Source organism: Cavia porcellus, unplaced genomic scaffold (assembly GCF_034190915.1).
Source record: "Cavia porcellus strain 051 isolate PalLab524CR breed Dunkin Hartley unplaced genomic scaffold, mCavPor4.1 scaffold_24, whole genome shotgun sequence".
Lineage (NCBI taxonomy): Eukaryota > Metazoa > Chordata > Mammalia > Rodentia > Caviidae > Cavia > Cavia porcellus.
This window is the reverse complement of record NW_026947507.1, coordinates 20290424-20312330: the sequence shown is the minus strand read 5'-3', so window position 1 is coordinate 20312330 and position 21907 is coordinate 20290424. Positions and strand designations below refer to the sequence as shown.

General features: G+C 34.5%; 1 protein-coding gene across 5 annotated transcripts in view; it reads right to left on the bottom strand.

Moving 5' to 3' along the window:
- Nucleotides 1–21907, bottom strand: part of Asb5 (ankyrin repeat and SOCS box containing 5) — a 62490-nt gene that overhangs the window by 5823 nt on the left and 34760 nt on the right. For 3 of the 5 annotated variants that reach the window (XM_063234721.1, XM_063234720.1, XM_003469121.5), the window contains 2 exons: nt 3474–3553; nt 611–718 (listed from right to left, as the gene is read on the bottom strand). In XM_063234721.1, the coding sequence (XP_063090791.1) occupies nt 611–718; nt 3474–3553 (188 nt within the window). Of the gene's footprint in view, nt 1–610; nt 719–3473; nt 3554–6181; nt 6312–12492; nt 12675–21907 lie in introns of those variants that run through there. The other 2 variants (XM_013151669.3, XM_063234722.1) reach the window with 2 other exon arrangements.

Here is a 21907-nt window from a genome sequence, read left to right as displayed (position 1 = left end):
ATGAAACTTATGGAAAAAAGATACTCAAGTTTCAAATGAAATCATTGAGTAAGTTTCAATAAGAAAAATATACTAGTGATGAAAACTATGATGAAGTCACTGTACTTCTGAATAAAATGGTAAAATTAGTCATTTTGTTTCTGAGACAGAACTTAAAGAAAGGGGCTGGGGATTTAGCTCAGCGGCATAAGCGCCTGCCTTGTAAAGCAGGCAGTCCTGAGTTCGATCTCCAGTACCAATAAAAAGGAAAAAAACAAAAAAACAAAACAAAACAAAAAAAGAACTTAAAGAAAATTATCAAAAATTAGGAAACATTATAAGTCTAAAGATACTTATATATCGCAAAAGTCATGAGAGCAGAAAATAACTTGAAGCACATTCTGTATTATTATGCAGTATGGTACCCATTAGTGCAATGACTGGAGATCCTTTTACCGAGTATGTTACATATTTATATAATGACTGGAATGTCTTAAGAAGGCTGAGGTGATTCAGTGGCTTTATTTTTCTTCTTACTGTCTTTTTGAAAGCTACTGAGGAAGAGAAGAAGAAAACTCTGCTTGAGCCTGTCAGTCAGTAGTTGTGAAACTTAACATTAAAAGGTGCTTACATTGGCTCCAGCTTCCAGAAGAATTCTGGCACACGCCACGTGACCTCCCAGGCAGGCTTCGTGCAATGGGGTGACATGGTCTATGGTTACTGCATTTACATTATAGCCCTAAACATGACACAAATTGGAAAAGTGAGTAAAATGTTATATAACATAATCTCTGTAAGTATCACTAGAGAATTATGTATTTTTAAGATTTAAGAATTTTAGGCAAACCAGTTTCCGGTTTAGCAGGTTTGGCCAGGTTAAAGGTCAGAGTCCTTTGGTTGTTGAAGCTTCTTATCTCTTCTTTTTTAGTAATTCTTAATACATATTATAGATTGTTGTACATCAAATTCACTAATTTTATTACTTCTATCTAATTGTGTGTTGGTCTCTCTTCCAGCAGCCCTGTAGTCTGTCTTTCCCCAACTCTTCCCAGACTCTAGTATTCATTATTCTGCACTCAAATGGATTTTTAAAGCTTTTGTTGCATTTGTCTTATTTTGTCTGACTTATTAACATTATATTCCCTGGTTCCATACATTTTAGTTCAAAGAACAAGATGTCATTCTTTTTTATGGGTGCCCAATATTTACATATATCATATTTTTTATCCATTTATCTGCTGATGGCCATCAAGGTTGAGTCCATATCTTAACTATTGTGAGCAATACTACAATAAACCTGGGAGTGAAGGTATTTACTGATTTGCTGATTTCATTTCCTTTGGAAAGCTCCAGAAAAAGATAATTTTAAAGAGGTAGAAACACTAATTAGCATGATTTAGTCAGCACGTAACTTGTACATGTATTGAAATACCACATCATACTCCCTAAATATGTACATCTATTAATGAAATCAGAAATTATTCTGAAAAATTTAAGAAGATGTAAATTCTAATTGCCTTCATTTGATCATTACCCATTGTATGTAAGTATTGAAATTTTCACACTGTTAATCATAAATGTTACAAATTAAATAATAACAAAAACTGTTTCATCCCATTTTTATAGCACACTCTTCCCTCAATCTAATATCTTAAATATTTCATTCAATAAATTCTGGTATGTTTTCTAAATTTGGCTTTATTAATTTTTTATGGGAGGTGTCTTTATTTTGTTGTTACTTTGTAAAACTAAACATTGTTTATAGATTAAGTGATTTGCTTTGATTGAAGATATATAATTATAAGTTGGTCCAGGGTGGGGGAAAAAAATAAACTTTAGTAAACTGTTTTGTAAATTTCTGTCACTGAATAGACATGATTAAATTATATGGTAAGGTTAAGAATTCTGACTACAGAATCAGATTTGGGTTTAAAGCTCTAGATGAATTATGCAATAACCACTGCAATTTAAAATGTTTCTTAACCTTTAAATGTTAGGATTATCATAAGAATTACAAGAGATGATGCATGTAACATAGTTATTATTACAGTGCCCAAGGCATAGAAAATGTTGTTTTATCATTCAATCAAACCTAAGTAAAAGCCTTTTCATTATATTCCAATTAAACTCATAATACCAGCCTACAATGTGTGAGATTCTTTACCTTCTTAGTATCATTGGTAATTTGTTTTCTATTGACAGTCATACCATGCACTATTATAAGAGGAAGAATTTCAAGGCCAAAGCCCTCCTAAGGCATTGCAAATTACAATAATCTCTAGGCCAAATAATCAACCAGAATGGATATGAAGAATCATAAAACAGACACTAAAATAATTGCACCAAATCTTTTCCACTACCAAGTGGAAGTTTTCAAGATCCTTTATCCCTGCAGGGGTTTCAGGCTGTAGCCAACAGGCTGATATGGAAGCTGCCCCAGCCTGCTGCGTAGCAAATGACAAGCGAGCAGAAGCCTGTGAGGAGGAGAGGTTCCCTTTCACAGCTGGCTCTTGGGCAGTTCTGTCCTTCCAGCCAGCATCCAAGGGAAGGAGACACGTGCTGAGGAATGCCCCAGGTCTGCTGTCCTCTCACAGAGCTCTCCTGGGATTATCCTTTGAAATGACTGACCTTTTTATAGGTTTCTTTCCTTCCATCATCAAGAGATGAGAGAAACAAAACAGTCACATGGCTGTCACGGAACTGAAGAGCTCTGGGGGAACATCTCTTCTCATTTTACAAAGGAGAAAATATAGCTCAGATAGCCTGTGGGTCACCTCAACCCAGGATGCAGTCTCTTCGGTCCTAGCAAGACTGTCTAAACCAAGGGACTCAACTTATTTTTTTTTATAGCCACCTGAGAAAACTCCTCTCTCCTTGATACTGGTGAAGTGACATTTAGAAGCGTGTGTGCATTTGAGTCAAATGGGAAGCTTAAAAATTAAATGCATGGGGCCCAAGTTGGACTAATATCTGTTTCAACAGGAAGTTATGTTTTTCAGTTTTCTTCTGCTGAGTCTGATAAGCAAGCAGGTGTTGAAATGAGTGTTCTATCACCTTCGAAGGCAATTCCTCATAGTACTGTATATTACAGATCATCATAATATAAAATAGATTGTTTTGGCCTTTTATCTGATTACCCCTTTTGGATATTTTTTGACTAAACTAAGTTTGCAATTAGATGTGCACCTGGAAAAGAGTTAGGCATGTTTACAATAAATAATACAAAATTTAAATTATTAATTACTTAAAAGGTGTGTATCAACTAATAAATATACTGTGTGAGAAGTCTGAAATACTTAGATATAGAATTATATCAAAGTATTTATAAAGGAATTTGAAAGATAAATCAGAAATTATTGACTTGTCATATGTGAGATAAAATGAAAATGCAGCCATTAAACTTAAGCAAGCATATTATTTTTTAATTGAATTGCTTTGACAATGTTTTATGTTCATGGGAAGGGACCTATGTTAAGCTATGTGTAATATTTTACCTGTGATAATAATGTTCTCAATGCAAGAAGACGGCCTTGACTTGCGGCTTCATGTAGTGGCGATCGATCTGCCCAGGAACCTTCAAACATGAGAACAAAAACAAGAAAAGAAAAACAAAAAGAAAAACCAAAAAAAGAAAAACAAAAAATGAAAGAAGAAAAGAAATAAAACAAAATTTGTAAATCAAAGTGAACCTTAATGGGCTAAATCAATTCCTATGTAACATGAATTATTCATGTTCAGCATTCAAAAAGGTGATCTCTATGCCAGGAAATTTGACTGTGATCTGGAGGACCTAGATGAACAGTTTCCAAATGCAGAAGACCATAAGGTTCTGTGAAAAACCTACCCCTGATTTACCACTTTCCCTACTGAATTACCCTCTAAAGAGGATGATTAAGGGTATAAGATTGAACAAAACAAAATCAATGCCCCCCCCCCCAAAAAAAACCCCGTATTTAAAGCTTTTTCAGACAAAACAAAGAATTTTTTTCTAATCCTTAGCAATCACAGCTGCCAAAACACCCAAGTGAGCTAGTGCACGGGGCAGAAGTCAACTAGCAATCATCAATGTTTTTATGTATGACATAGAATTGTTTTGCAGATACAAATCCTAAGGGAGAGTGGAGTATGTCTTCTCTTTACTGCTGATGAGTAATGATTTATGACAGTTGATACTGAACAGTGTTTATGCGCATAATAATAATCTAAGTACTACGTATATAATCTGATTTAGGTTTCACAATGATTTAAAGTATATACCATACAGTACATCCAGGTAGTGTTTAAAGAATCCATGTTGCTTTATTTCTTGCTTATCTAAAAAAAAAAAAACTAGCAATTTGGGCACTCAATTCTTTGAATTTGCATCTGAAACAATTACTGATACTCGTTTTTGTGTGTTATTTCTCTGCAGTGTTTAACAGTGCTATTGTATTTCCAAAGCATAATTGTAAGAATGAACGTCCATAAATATTTGGAGACAGGAAAAAATATGACAGCAAAGTAATAATTTGCAAGAAAATGGAAGTTAAAAGCAGTAAGGTGTTTTAAGTGTAGGCACCAACTCCCCACAATGTAATCATGAGATAATGCAAACATGTGCTAATAAAACTTTTAAAACTTGAAAAAAGACAAAAACAGCAACAACAAAGATACTGGAACATTATGCTTTAATAAATAAAACACAGAATTCATCATCGTAAGCATTCTTTGGGGGACTTATCATGTTAGAACTACAGGTCTAAAATAAATATCTGATGATTTATGAATCATACACATGTAGGGTTTTTTTTTATTACTAAAAACCTGTTTGCAGAGTGAAATTTGGGAGAACTCCAGGGCAAATATTTAATGAAGAAAATACAAAAATTATAATAGTAACTTTCCAAATAGTTTGTATTATGTGAAAGTACTATATTCAGTTTAATCAACAGAGCAGTAGCAAATTAATAAAACTTTAATAAATAATGCTGAAAATGTACTGCAACTTTAATAATCACTTGCAATAGTTGTAATGAGCAAGTTTTCCTTTCCTGTATATGGTAATACATGGTATGGTCTTTAATGTATTCTAAGATAAATACTGAATTATAGAATGGTGACTCATTATCACAGCCTGTTTCCATTATTAACAGCTAATATGACAATCAGCCAAATGTTAGAGCTGGTAAAAGCCTGGGGAAATGGTCTTTTGGGTTTATTTTGGACCCATTTCTTTCTAGCCGAGCATTAAGACCTTTAAGGGGACACAAAACTAACAGTATTTGCAACTGAGGGCTACTTGATATGCCTCCCAGACAGCTCTCATCCATTGCATTTTAATGTGTTTGTTCATCACAATGATTGTTTTAATCTTTGAACAATTTTAAAACTATTTGTTAGTATTTCAAAGGTGGGGACAGAGGGAGTTTGTCGTTTAGAAAGCAAACATGTAAGAGCCAAAATAAAGACTTATTGCTACATTTTTTCTGAAAGAATTTATAAGAAATAAACCTATATCAATCTCTGAAAGGAGTAATTTATAGAACATGCATGACCTCCAATGGAAAGCAAAATCTTTTGTGCCGAATTCTCCTTACCTAACTCCTCAAAAAGCCCATTTTGTTTACTCTTACAAGTTCTGAGACTATCTGCAATTAATCTGGTAACATGAGAATCTAAAGCTACTAAATCAGGTTCCAATTTCTGTTTTGAAGTCCTTATCCCTCTCTTTTCTCCATTTCACGATCCAAAATTTAGCAATGACAATCTTCTATTCAAATATGTACAATATTAAATAGTCTTTATATAATCATTATGAATGTACTTTATATCTGCTTTATAAGCTTTATTAAGCTCAAACAAAATGTATCTCCATGCACAATTATTTAGTAATTTTACAACTATGTTAGACTTTGATTAGGATAAAAACAACAAAACTCCTACTTATAAAACTGTTCAATTTAACTATTTAGGATAAATTATTCGGTGTGAAATTGTTTTAAAAAATATCTGTGACTTTCAGCATGCTAATCAAATGCTGACTATTTCAGTCTTTGAAGCTACACAGGAGGTGACTCTGCCTATATTTAGAAACACTAGTTACCAGACATCTGGTATATAATTTACAGGGGAGAACTTGCCATGCTTTGTCAATATCACACTGCTAGAGCAAAAACATTCACACCTTAAGATACATACAGTTTTATAAGTGTCAATGTCATACCTAAGTCACCATCTCCCCATGGAACTTCAAGCCAGCCACTGTTGAGGTAAATCCGACTCATCTTTGTTTTTTAACTAACATTTAAAAAGTCACTTGTCATTTGCTACTTCTGTTCGGCCATTTTAAGTTGCACCGAGCTCCTTGTAATATGATCATTCACTCCAAAAAGAAAAGCAGCTTTTGAAAATCTGATTTCTTTTCAAAATTGCCTTTCTTACTGATTGTTCCTCTTTGAAAAATTGCTGGTCCAAAATTATTTATTTTTCTTCTTACAGTATACTCTGGGTAATGATACAAAAAACTCACATTTCAACCTCTGTCCGTGGGTATGGTGAAACCACTTCACTATGTGGAATACTTTTGCCTCTTTCCAGTGTTCACACCACCAAATGAGAACTGAGAGCTAACTTAGCCGTGGTTCAGTGGACTCTCACCACTTGGTCACACCCACTTTTGTTGTAGTGTTACTGAAATAGGAAGAGCTGACATTTATCTCTAATGGGGGAGTTATGAAGAGATGAGAAACACTGACATTTTATACAGAATTTTCATTTAACAGAAAAGTGTTGCTATGATTTATATCTCCCTTAGCCGTGAAATATTAAATGCACTGCTCTCTTAACAAAGGAAGGAAATTGATTAAGAAGCCAATGAGACTTCAATTCAGGACCTCTAACTTTCATGGATACATTCTAAGACATTTTATCTAATTGCGTATCTTGGCTTTAAAAAAAAAAATTCCCCAAATATGCACTGTATGAACTTCAAGCCAGGCAACATTTGGCCCACTCATATTCACAAGTTTACCAAGAAATTGTCAATAGTCATTTATTGTCCTTGTAGCTTTCAAACAACCAGATTGACAGAACCATAGAAACCCTTGAGAATGAAGTGAAGAGGGAAAAAGAATATGTTGTCAAAACCGGGTTGTCCAGGACTAAGACTGTCCTTGTCTTTCCATTCCCATCACCTCTCTGGAAACTGCCTCAAAATATGCTACTCCACGCTGACAGCACCAGAGTTAGTTGTGCCTTTATTTCTCCAGGATGATACATGGAATCAGCACATACAGTACGACTGATTCTAATTAATTTCTTATTGTTCATATTCGATGAGCCCTTCATTATTTCATAACCAGATAGTATAAGGGGTAAGACAGAAGGAAAAAAAAGTAAGTAAAAAAACAGATGTGATTTATCTTAAGATAATGAATTAAATTTTCAGCAAGTGAAGATGGTGCTTTTTCCCATGAATATTCAAAATTCAGGGAAAATAAGCCTAAGATCATTTTCCAAAAATATTGCTGGAAGGCCACTGAGTCCTCCCCATTAACCAACATTCATCACTGGTGCAGTGAGCAGAGGATGCTAACCTGATCATTAGACAGAGCTAATTCTGCGGTAGATACTTATCAGTTATGTGAAAGAATTCTGCATACGATTACAGTTTATGTAAATATATTATTTGGCATTGTACTCAACACATTTAAAATATCACAAAAAAAACCATTCTAAACAATTACCTTCACAAATATTTCTCATAAACTTTTATATACATCTTATAAATAGAATAAAGACCAACTTATTTAGAGTTATGGAGCTTTATTTCATATTACACTTCTTGCCCATAGTCTGCAGGAGCTACAAATAGATAAGCAACGTCAAACATTCAAGACAATTATCATCATGCCTGCATAGATAACTATACAATCTAACTCTACTTCGATGTTTCCCACAAATTTTAGTTCAGCCATTTAAAATCTATTTCAGAGTATTCATCTACATATTTTGCTGATTTCTCAACACATTTCTAAAAGCAAATTCATCTTTTTCTTACAACCAGATATTTCTTTTTTGCTTCATTTTCTTAAAAAAGGTCACTATTCCCATCCCCATCACTTGGCAGTAATGATAATCTTAAACTTTTTTCTTTTTTTTTTGGTACTGGGGATCAAATTTACAACCTCACCTTGCTGGGAAGGTGCTTGTGCCACTGAGCTAAAACTCATGATTTAAACTTAAACATAATAATTTTCTAGGAAAAACTAGGAAGTTTAATGAGTTCATACATATCTTTGAAAGGAGACAGTTATCAATGGTCAGGAAATTCCTTTTTCATCTCTTTCCCCACTCATCCTCTTCATCCTGAACTCACTTATCGCATCTACCTATGCTCAGCCTTCAGATTTCTTCTAGTCCTATGAATATAGATGTTATCAACATGTGCGTTCCCCTGATTCTATATCTCCAAGATAGTTTTCTCTGAATCCAAGACTTTTGTTTCCACTTGGATACTTTCCTTCTCCACTTGGATAGTTAAGTACACAGTTTAATCTAATGTATTGTCTTAGTTACGTTTCTCTTGTTGAGACAAAATACCTGACACCCAAAGTCAAAGAAGAAAAGATTTACTTGGCTTATAGTTCATAGACATTTCAATCCCTAGTTAGCAGGCTCCAAGACAGGGTTGCATATATCAGGAGGCAACAGTTCGTGGTGGGCATAAGGTAGCAAAAGCAACAAGGCACCTTAATAGCATCTCTTTTATCAGTCCCCTTTATCACATCCAGACTATTTAGGATGGGTTGCACTTGCACTCACACCCTTAATCCTCATGCCCTCGATCCTAGCACTGTGCCATGAATAAATTCCAGCATCACACACTCTAGATCCAACCACCTCTGAAAACCCCCACCTGTAACCACATGAAGCACTGGGGGACATCTAAACACAAGCCATAACACATGCCCAAACTGCACTTGATGTGATAATATTTAAATCTCTGTTTCAGTAAATGCTAACTATATGCATCTGGATGTTTCAAGACCCCAAACCCTTTTCATAATCATTAATATTCTCTGTTTCACACATTCTGCAGTCTTGCCGCAATAAGCCTTTCATTTTTACCATTTAAACAATCCTACATTTGACTATATCTCAACTCTGGCCCAAACCACCATTCTTCTCACCTAACTTTTTACAACCTCCTCCAAAGTGGTCAGTATGTTTCCATCCATGTCCTTTAAACAGTCTGTGCTAAACCTTCATGAATCAAAGCAATTCTTTTAAAGTTAGAAGGAATCCACTGGCTTCCCTTCTCACCAAATATAATCCTGTCTTTATCAAGACCTACAAGTATGTATGATCTACTTTTATTTTAGTGCAATTTGACGTAACCTCCTAAACTGCTTCCTGACACCGGTTCCTACCCATCATTCTTGCCTGTTACTGTTGCTGAATTAAAGGCTCAAAAACACTTAGAATCCAAGATCACTGATACAAGGCCATTTAGAGAATCAGAAAAGGCATTCTCTCCTTTGACAGCAGGTCCCACCACAAGCTCTCATGCCCATCCTCTACATCCTTATTACTTTTAGGCTCAAAAACTTTAATGGTTCCCCACGGAATATAGTCTAACATTCTTATCTTGTAGTTAAATATTGTCTATAAAAAAGTTTAGGTCTTCTTTGTTTTATTTTCTAATATTAATTTCACAGATCCTCCCCTTTTTTTTCTTTTTCAGAGCCCCTTCTTAATCTAAATGGTTTTGCATGTTTCTCAGAACAACATTTTTTTCTCCTTGCACATTATCATCCCTTTTTCCAATTTTCTTTTTCATGTTGGGAAGTAATTTATTGAGGTTTTGTTGTCATTGTTTTTCCTACAGAGTTTACAGAAACTTATGAAATCTGAACAACTTGAAATAGTTTCTTGTAAGTCAATAAAAGTCTATGTAGCAAGAAACATTAGCTGAATAAAAAGAAGAGAAAATAAAAAAGGATGGAAAGTAAGAGAGACAAGAGCAAAAGAGAAGGAAACACAAAGACAGAAAAACAAAGACATAAAGACTGAGACAGAAAGCAATAGAGACAAAATTTCAAATTGTTACTGAGACATGGTCTCTAGATTCATGCTAGGGCCATAGTTCTGAGAAGTAAAAAGTTCTCAAGAAACAAGATGGTCCTTGGCTGGTTTCCTTCCATTCAGGAGTGAGTCACACGCCTTGAATATGGCACACATTCAACAAATGTTGAACTTTTTTTCAAAGGATAAAATGGTCTTTGCCAGTAGATTTATTAGCAAGAAGTGGGAGGAATGGAGGCCAGTTTTGCTCCCTAATGCATCAGAAATGAAGCTTTATGATACAATATTTTCTCTTTTACCCTAGAATTCGCTGTATACCAACTGGTCTCTTAATCTGTAATGGTTCCATAAGAAGTATAATTAACTGACCAAATAAGTGAAGAAATTACTTTAAGAACTAAAAAGCACTATGAAATTTTCTACAGCTTCATGTAACATTATGCACACTAAAATAGTAGCAAAATATGATACAACAACAATAACTATTTTCTTCTTGGTTGTAAAAGTGGTATTTTTACATCAAATAAAAATTGTAAAGCACAAAAAAAATCACAATACATATGCACAAATATTACCATTTTAAATATTTTGGTGTAAGCCCTTCCCAACATTTTTACAAACACATTTTTTTAAATTTTTTTTTTCTTTGTCTTTTTTGTTTTTTATCGGTACCGGGGATCGAACTCAGGACTGCCTGCTTGCAAGGCAGGTGCTTATGCTGCTGAGCTAAATCCCCAGCCCCTACAAACACATTTTAAAATAAAATGCATACTATTCATGCTGCCTTTAATCTGTTTTCACTTAACAATACATGGTTTCGATTGTTCTATGTCACCTAATGTAATTCCATTACAGGTTAAATGATTACTTTATGATGTACATTTCAGTGTATAGTTTGGCTATTACTTACCTTGTTGATGACTTACCAACTAATGTTTGAATAGTTTTTGGTATTAGAAAATCATCATAATTTGCAAATATGTCTGATAACTTAAGGTAAATTTTTAAAATGTTGAAACATGTCTTCAGACTACCTTCAGAAAGATGAGGCACTGGGAAACTTTGAAACTAAATTTAAAACAGATCTGCTAAAAGTTCTTCCTCTTTTTTTTAATCAAAGCATTTCTTCTATATTTTCAGTATATTTAAATTATATCAAAAAATTACATAAAATATATTGCCTTTACAAATAATTGGATTTTGAGTATAATATCATAGCTCATTTTCAAATTTGCTTTTCTGCGTTCAAGATGTATGAAACTCATTCAAGTGAATTTATTTCCCTTTTTCATTTTTATACTTTTTTTATTTTGTGTTTTACCAACTCCCACAAATCTACTGTTGCTAATACCTGTTGGTACCCACTATATCTTCTTCTACTGCATGGTTTGGAAATTTAATTGTCATTTACAAAAATCAGGATTCTGTTTATTTTCATAACAATTTTCTATACTGCTTTGGGACTGTAAGGCCCAGGAGAGTGATGTGACTATTTGTTTCTCTTCCCCAGCATCTAGGACAGTGCATGGCACATAGTAAATACACAATGAATGTTGAATGATGAATTGTTTCTTTTGTTTTCAACTATTTTTCATTCAAGCTCATATTTTCTCAATTTTATAGTTAATTATACTGTTGAAAAGTAACAAAAAGGCAATGTGTTTGGGAAAGAGGGCAATCCAGTTGCTTTTTTTTTTTTTTTTTTTTTTTTTAGCTTTTTAAGGAAATAATATTTGACTCTATCTAAAAACACGATTTCTTTGTTTTTAAAACTTAGAGTCACTTGTAAGTAATATTCTTCAAACTGCAAGTTAAACTGTAAATAGATCTGTGATGATTCTGAAAGGAGTGAAGATTATTTTATTTCTAAATCTACATTTCTAACTTTTGTTTTTCAGGGACCATACTGGTGTTCTACTAAAAGTTATGCTAATGTAGATTTATTTTTAAAAATAATTCCCTCCCATCGCTCTCTTTTGGTAGAGGGCTCATTCTCCATTATGCTATAATTTTCTTTTACTAAAATTAATAACTGTGTCAGACCATTTTGATGAAGTGTTCTATTCACATTTTCCCTTAAATCAGAGTTGGTGCTCTAATTTACATGATTTAAAATTTCCATCTTGCCTGCAAGTGGCCTTTGCCTGCATAATAGTCTGTTTTCTATTTCCAAACCAGCTTAGAAACACCTGCTGAAGCAGAGGGGTAAACCACACAGAATCTAAAAGTTAACAGTCATCCTTAATATACAATCAGAAAAATGAGTCAGCAGATGCATTTTTCATTCACTTAAAGCTGAAAATATAGTGCAGTATCTTGCCATGCCATACGTATGCTTCAGAGCCCACATTCTGGAAAGCAACCCGTTTTGCAGTTAGTATTTGCAAAAACAGCTCAAGATAATTTATCTTAGGACATCAACAGATTTGCAATGGTTGCTATACTAACCTTGACTGGTCAGAATAGCCCAACTAGCTTTTCGCTTAGAAGAACACTCCTCTATACTCACTAGCCTTCTTTTTGTGAGAATCTGTTTAACGCAGTTCGCTTCACCAGCAATATATGCAGACATAGTTTGGATGACGTTTCTGTCAGCTCTACCCAGAAGAAATGTTAGCATCTGGATTTCTACCTACTTTTCCTTCCTTTCAGACAAAGATTCCTGTGTGCTGACTGGAAAGGGCTTCCACACTGAACTCTTTTCAGAAACACTGGAGCAGGGCTGGTAGCTACAGCGTGGGGGATGGGGCAGACATGCTGCAGCCTTTTCTATTTTTAAAGTACTCTGTTACCGATATAGAAAGTAAAACAATGTATGATATAGAAGGTAAAAAATGAGGCAAATTGCCTTTTCTCACTGAAACAGAATAGAAACGAGCTTGATCTTTAAAATATGAAAGGCTATTTAAATGATCTAGAAATAGACCAAATGTAAAATTACCCATTAATAATGGCTGCGGATAGAGTATCACAGCCAGAGAGCTCAGTCATGATCAGTGACTAGTCAGCCTTTTTCCTTTCATTCTCTGGAATAAAACACTATGTGTGCATTAGGATCAGGAGGTAGCTAGGTCATATTTTAATTTTGTAAAATCTAAGTTTAGAATTGGCTAGAATATAAAACCATACACCTTGTTTATAAAGGCACAGCTTGCTATTATGATTTTTCAAGAGGTCATTTCTAAATCAAAATATGTCAGCAGGCAATTTAAGTGCAGCTACAAATTTTTACCCTAAAAGGAGATATGGAGCTGGAGAGAAAAAAGGAAAAAACAGACATGTGCCTGTTATTTTCTGCTGGCGGTGATTTGAATAAGGCACACAGTCCAGCATGCCATAATGGAGTCAGGAGTAGCCACGGAACTTCCATGGCACTCCAAGGCTTAACTGAGCCCGTGATCAGGTTACAGAGGATTAACATATTGAGATTTGTCTGGATGAGAAATGGCGATAGATTCTATTATCCATGCTTATTTTTTAATCATCATGTTTAAGGTTGTAGCTTCTGTTGGGATGTAAAGGAGAAAAAAAATTTTTGGTGTATTTCTTCAATGTAACAAATGAAATAGGAGGAAAAGCATTCCATGAGTTAAATGATTTCCTGAGTATTACCCTATCCATGCTCGAGCAATATTACATCACTGATATTTACCTCAAAGAAATCACTAATGAGTACCAGGAATGTATTTTCTTTATCTCAGGTTAAGTTCTAATCCACTGTTTGTGTGATTCAGGGGAAGTGGTTTAATGATACTTCAGTCTCCTTTTCTATAAAGTGAAGAACTTGGGCATTATTCTTCTTTTCTGGCTCTAATATTCTTTGACCCAAATTTTATGATGAAGACACAAACAGTAAGTTAGTGTATGAACTTTAGGCATGCTAATTATCACAAAAGGGCCTGAATATTCCCAGTAAAACTAAAATTCAGAGTTGGCGCCAACCTAGGCAATTTGTTTGAGTGCTACATTCCTAATGAGGTTGTGAAAGAATAAAGTATATTTACATGAACCAGTTGCCATTAACCACTGATATCCTGTCCCTTAGTTGATGTTCAAAAAGGAAGGTTGTAACCTACACAAAGCATACAATGAACATAAGTACTATTTTTAAATTAATGAAATTAAAAGAAAACTCAGTTTCAAGCTTAAGCTCTTTCAGTTTTATGGTTTTGTTGTTGTTAAGTATAGGAAGCTTTATTATAAATACTGGAGACATTTTTGTTCTTAAAAAAGTTTTGGGCCCTGCTTATGATAATGATCTATTTTTGTGCTTGTCTCTGCTGCCATGTGTGTGCTCTGGTTGTAGGAACCAAGTCTATGTGTGTGTTGTTTCATAGGTCTGCCTCTCAGCTGGCGCTCAAAATGTGTTGGTTTAAACAATAAGTCAAATACGGAATTCAAGATGTCTTTGATGATAAATGTTTCTAGGGCAATTGGGGGGAAAAGCTTCTATTGCAGGAAAAACAATTGATATTTTTTTCCTTTCAAAAGTTTTAAATGGACCAAAGGCAAAATTAAATATTAAAAATGACCCTATGGAACTGAAGGAAATTTTTATGGTTAATTCACTAGGGAAAAACGTTGAGCAGTTTGAGTGTGCTCAGTATAGGTCCGGGATGCTCAACTCTATTTAAAAAAATAGTGAACTGGAGGTGTTTGGGACAGAATCCCTTTTCTCAAATTTAGAGAGTTCACTGTTTCCAAGAAATGGCATTTAGATAAATTAGTGATCCATAAATAAAAGTTTATGAAGGTTTATTCTGATGGCATTTAAGTCAAACACAACTGTTTCTCTGCTGTCAGAAAAAGATGATAAAGGTGAATATATTCCTGCTTAGCTCTGATTGACACTTCCTACCACACTTAACTACAGAATATTTCAAACATCTGCATAGCTATCATCCAGTTTGAACTGACAACTAATTGTTTAGACTGTAACCTATCTACTTCTTCATAAACACTTCTAGAATCATTTTGAAGGGAACCACTATTTTATGCATAAACATTTCAGTATTTATCTCTAAAAGATGAATATTATTTGTAATCATAATGGTGATATCATAATCACAGGAACAGTAATTCTAAAATATTGATAGACACAGATTTTCATCTTATAAAGGCAGGTTCAGTTCATAAATTTAAACTGATGTAACCTTTAAATTCTTTACCTTGGGGTAAGAGTCTTCTACCTTTCCATTTTTAAATGTCTTTTTGAAAATGTAATATTTTTATCCTTAAACAAAACCAAGTATTTTCTTCTAATTAAAGGGCTAATCAAGTACAGATAAAGTTTTCTCCTTACGTCATCACAGTGACACCTAATATTCTCTTTTACCTGTTAGTGCTCCACTTTCCCTCTTGCAAAGAAGTATCTGGAATAGGACATTACTCAGTTTTGAGAAGTGATGTTTCACTTCTGAACCCCTTTCTTGCCCTGTTTCATTTTTATTGTTTTATTTCAGTATGAATGACTACATTTTGTTGGTCTATGGGGTTGGGAAGGAAGACAGGTGAGGTCTGAGGGTAAACCTGACATAAACACCTTGGGAAAAATAGGGTAACTATTACCCAACTGTTAACCTCTGACTCAAGGGTAATTTACTTCTTATACAGAGGTTGCTGGGAAAACCACAGGCATCAGTCTTGTGGTCTCTGATATTTCCCCTCATAATTGGAACTGAGTAGTTAGGAAAAGGGCATAAAAGTCAGAAAAAAATCAAACTTAGCGAATACATGGTTGGAGTCTTAAAGGCCACACATGTAACAGCAGGGCCTAAATGTTGTAGTGAAGATTACTGTATCACAATGTGTGAGCAAGAATTTGAGAAAAAATGCTATATAAGAAAATCTTTTAAAAAGAAGTCTTTTCAATTTTACCAACTTTGATATAAGTAAAAACACTACAAGGATATGAAGTCTAATAAATATGGTTTGAATGAATATATCATATAGTTTCATAAGACACATTTCCACTGTAGATCCTGAAACAAATGGTAAAGAGCTTCTGTTGAGAAAATGTATCTGTCCCCAGTATTCAGGAGACTTTAACAATGGAGTAATTTTTCATTTAGATATTAAAGATGATATGTGTCATTCCCAAGTATTTACCAATATTGCAAGCTAAAAAGTTTTCAAAATATGCAAGGTATGTTGTATGTTATAAAAGAAAAATGCATCTGAGTTAATAATATTTAAAACTATACTGAATAACTACAAAAATGTTTTAAAGACACAAATTTACATGTAGATCAAAAGATAGGAAAATACAACTTTAATTCTGAGTACCTAAATGATAAAACATGCAGGACTATCACAAACTTTAACTACTGAAGTTACATTGATCTGAAGTTGTGTAATAAATGAGTAAGCTGATCAAATATTTACTATTGTTATTCTTAACATATCCTTGAAATAATTTGGTTGGCATGAAAGCTATGAGATTAAAAATGGAAAGATACAAAACAAAAGGCACCATTGTAAAAGAACACATTAAGAAAATCTAACCAAAATATATGGGTTCTAATTTTGAAAATAGAACTTGATGATCTATAGACTTCAGTAAATGTATAACATTTAGAATATATATATATATATATATATATATATATATTACTTTTTAAAAATACACACTGTTTAATGTGTTTAGACAGAGCCTTGCTAAATTGCTACATTGTGCAGACAGCACTCAAAATTCTGCCTCAGTCTCCCAGATTGCTGGTATTAAAGATGTGTACTACCATGCCTGCTTTATTATCTTTACTTTTAAACCACATATATGATACATAGAAGTGAAAGATTTTAAAATTTAATTTATATGACTTTTCTTTATAAATGTTACTTGGATCAGTAGCTTACCTGCGCTTTATTTTACAGACCTCAGTAGAAATACAGAATTACAGTACCCATTTCAGGGGAATGTGGTAGTTAGGAGCCTCAACTCTGCAAATCAACCTAGATGTGGCTTGCTGATTTTTTGTAGTAATATTTGTGAGTGAGTTTGGCCTGTAATTGCCTTTTCTTGTGCTATGTGATTTAGGTTGCAGTACTGGATCAGATAAGGTTTGACCACTTTGAATGTTACAGAATAAAGCCTCTTTCATATCAGTTGTATCTTCCACCACTGCAGGAGCTGATTAAGGAGGCTCTGTCTCTGACACTGGGCTTGAAGTCACTGTAGGCTGCCTGACCACAGTATGATGTGAAGTGCGAGAAGAAAAGGTGAAGCAGAACTTACAGAGGAAACCCAGAACAGGGTTGATCAGTATCTCCATGCTCAGTGATGCAGGTGGCCTTAGGAGAAGCTAGTGCCCTTTATCACAGAACTGCACAGACACCTGGTCCAAGACAGACAAGTCTAAGAGATTTGTTCAAGGTTAGGATGTGAATGTTACTAAATGACCAGTGACACACACAATCAGCCACAGCCCCTGGTTCCTGCCCTACGCTGAACTTCAACGCATCTCACTGGCCGCTCCTTCTCACTGCCATCCAAACCTTGCGCTGACTTTTCTTCTGGCCATTTCCCACACAGAGCAGAGCACCATAGGGAAAGGAAGCAGTTCTGGCATAATTAAATCAATAGAGTGCATAGCTATCGCAAGGAGCAAATGAACACAGAGGAGCACAGGCAAAATGATCTCAAAATAGAGGAAGAGGCTGACAGAAGAGGAAAGATCTCAACAGAAGAGAAGAGAAAGCATTTTCTTTCTTTGATGCCTTTTTCTTCACACTGCAGTATTATGCTCTCCAACTGCCCAAATCTACTAAATATCTGCTTCACATCTAAGAGCAGCAAGACACTAGTTCTTTCATTTGTGCTGAGGAACAACTGTTCATTTTTATAAAACAAAGTGCCCAAAATGACCTGTGAATTTTCTTTAGTATTGAAAATGAGCAGAATGAAAAGGATGAGACTATTGCAGATTGGAGAAGTTCTCTAAAGTGGCCAGGGAATAAATTGCTGACAATGTATTTCAAATGACCTTCAGGGACCCTTGAAAGGTAATCAGTAAATGAAATATTGTGGGCAAAATTACATGGAGTGCTTTCAAATAATTGTTATTATATGCTCTTTGTGACTCAGGGCAGTTGTTCTGGGCAGTTCAGTTGGGTACACTCTCCAAGTTCTGGAAAAGGATGGTTGGGGTCATGGATACAATAAAGTCACAGAAAGGAAATTTGGGTTCTCTGTGCTAAAAGCCTTTTTGCTACAAACAATGATTAACTTAAAATTCAAAATAACTTGAAAGGATCATACCATTTTGGAGCTAAAAGTGAACTTAAATATCTTCCACTTCAGTGATTTACAAATGGCTGCAAAAAGCCTTACTAGTTCAATAGAGCTACAACAGAGTGTGCAACCCTGTATGGCTGTCTTCAAACTATGCAACTTCTACTCCAATAGCTTGCCAACTGAGCTTCTGGATTATTTTTTTTAAAAGGTGAATATTCACTGATCCTATCTGGTTTCCTTATTTTGCAGATCAAGAAACTAACGCCTAGAGTGGGCAGATGGCAACCTCTAAGCCACGCATAGAGTTAACAGTTAAAGCAACACTGGAGCAGAGATGGGATGCTTTAACCTTGACTCTCTCTAAAGAACTGTTTTGCTACCTAATACCACATGTAAACAAATCTAAACCAGCAAATACAAAGTAAGGAAAGCAAAAAAGATCTAATAACCAATAGTATCTACATCATATTTTTGTGAGGGTTAAGTGGATTTATAATGACATGTTTACATCTTTAGTACATCTCAAGAACAGAAAGCAAGATATACTGGCCTCGAGTGTCACTGTCACATGTCGAGCTGGTGTCACATCCAGTTTGGCAGACCAGTCCTGGGCATCTTGCAGGTACTTTGCCTGCCAAGAGGAGGCCTTCCATGGAGAGGAATCATTGCTTTCTCCACCCCTGTTGCTACAGTGACTACAAGAAAACAGAATCCTAACACTGGAGACAAAGCACTCTTTACATCGCATCCTTTATGAGTCTATGTTATGGATGAATCAGCTAGTTGCATGCATGGGTAAAAGTACAGCTTCTAGTTTTTATGTGATTAATCACTCCTACTCTTTGTGAGCAAACAAGTACTAAAGGATTTGGAGCATAGGTGTAACACAACACATAAAGGTATTTGAACCATGAAATTCTAAAGCCCACAGTTGAAAAGTTTCTTAGCAGGTATTGATTCTCAGTTCTATATCAGCTATCTCCCTTTTTGTAACTTTTTCTAACACTCAATAATGTTCTGATCTGCCTTAGAGATAAAAGGGCAATCTCCTTTCAGTTATTCTGATATCTGGTATTTGTGGTGTTTTCTGATTGCAATACTGAGAAACAGCATATTAAGAATCTAATTTTCTGTGAACAAAGTGTTTAATATTCTCCTAATATTTACTTAGATTAAAAACTAAAATATATTCATTAAAATGAAAAAGTGAAGAAGTTTTGTTGTTTACCAAAAGGAAGCAATTTTGGAGTTACTAAGCTGTGAAGAATATATATGAATATTTTATGAATCATGAACTGATTCCAGTTAAGAAAAAATACAGCAGGATTTGTTTGTTTGGATTAAGGAGTTACCACTAATTTCATGAAGATGAAAGGAATTTGGCCAATTGCCTATTGGAGCTGGTATGTTTCTTCTATCCTAGACTTGTGCTTTTTCAGTAGCTCAAGCACTGAGATTCCCTCAGTAATAATATAAGGCCAAGATGATGTGTACGTCTACGCACTATCAGAGTAATTCAGCAGTTACTGAGTAAAACTGACCACCTTAGTTAGTCCACCAATTATGAAATTGAGATGCACTGCATAGTATGATGATGCCAAATGTAAAAAAATTCAATGGCCTTTAGGGTGAGTTAACTTTGAATTCCCAGTAGTCCAAGTCCATCACAGGAGGAAACATCTTTCTTTTGAAACTATGCCCCTGATCAATGACAGTAACCAGAACTTTGCCCACCCCAGAAAATCAATGGAAATCTACTGCTATATTTATCCTATAAGCAGTAGCTTGATCATTCTCTGGATCAATTGTTGACTCCCTTCAGCAAAAGCTGCACCTTCCCCAAGGCTTCTTCCTCTCTTCCCCAAAAAAGCACTGTCTAGACAAGAGTGTGTGTGTTTGCAATATTTGGCCCAGTCTCATTTCTACATCTCTGGGTCAAAAGACTGATATCAGTGTTATCAACAGAATGTGTGAAGTAGGGTACATCAAGTCATAACCTGGAAACAGGAAATGTTAAGAGTCAAATTACAGGAATTTATTTATTTTTGTCTTTTTTTTTTTTTTTTTTGCACCAGGAATTGAGTCACGACCTTGTGCTATGCCGCAGAGCTAAATCCCTGGCCCAAATTACAGAAATTTAAAAAAACAACAAATTCAGTCTGTGCAGAAGATGCTTACTTTTTTTTCATTTTTTACTTTTCTCTCTGTTACAATATTAACCACATAATATTTACTGGAAACACAACACATAAAAGTACCTCAGGTTAACAAAATGTTATGCATGAAAAATTTGTTATAAGAGATGAATAGTTTATTTCCAAAGAGATTTCTTTAATTAATAAATTTATATAGCTCAAGTTAACTAAAAGATATTTAATATTCAACTTCTAAAATGCAACTGTATTTACATCCTCATATATGTTTATATATATTTATAAAATATAAATATATGGTATTTTCCTGAGCTATAAACACAGCTTTAAAAACATCTAATATATAGCTGTTTTTAAAAGGCAGCAATTCTGTTAGAACATAACTACTCTATTATCATATGCAACTATATTTCTACCACGTCAAAAAATACATGGCCATTACTGTATCATCTCTATTATTTTTTAAGCAAAAACTGAGCTATGTCCTGAAAATTTTAGAGGCTGTCATGTACTGTTGTTATTCAGAAATTCTCCTTTCAAGTTGAGAAGTCTCCACCAGACTTCCCATTTTGAGAAAGTTTATTGTACTCCTGTTAAGCTTTCAGATGCAAAGCTTCATTTTTGGCTTGAGTTTGAGATTCGCACTTGTCCATACATCTGTAAGAAAAAGCTACTGTTTTGTTTTCTTCAACTAACAGTTTTAATTTCCTGTTGCTTTGATTATCATATTTTCCCAACTGTAAGGTCTATAGTTTAATGGTCTTGTGTGGAAGAGAGAAAGCTAAACTTTTAAAAATCATTTTCTGAATAGAGGCATACCCACCTCAGATTGACTTTGCAGTCTCAATAAACAGACAACTGCTCCCAGCAGGTATAGCTTGGAAGGACACTTTGCAAAGCTTTACATAGCACCCCAAGTAATTTAAAATGTGGATCAGACTTTAATAAGATTTTTTTAATTGTATGAAATAATTCTGTATTTTTGTTTTCAGATAGATTTTGTTTACTAAAAGGCAAGTTACTTTCCTCTTTCTCAAAAGAAATAAAAAGCTTTTAGTTAAATATATCTAAAGAAAAACTATGGTGTTTTTGTTTTGTTTTTGTTTTTTTTTTTTTGGGGGGGGCGGATTTTCTTGGTCACATTCTGGAAAGGCCAGCTTGCAGAAAGGAAACAGCAAAATCCCTGAATTAGCTGACTCAGCTCTTCACAGTTACTGTTGTCATTGTTCTTTGTCTTCTCTTTCCTCTGACAGGGAATCAGAGAAAATAAAATAAATTAACACGAGACTTTTTTAAAGGATGGCCTGGTAGATAGCATTAATGGCTGGGGCACTGATATAATGGATGTGAAGCAGCTTCAGCTGTCATTTCTATGACTGACTATAAAAAAAAGCAAGCAGTTTGCCATTTTGTAGTACGCTGTGGCAAATTCATCACAATCTTCATACAACAGCCTAGATTTTGCAATAATACTGAT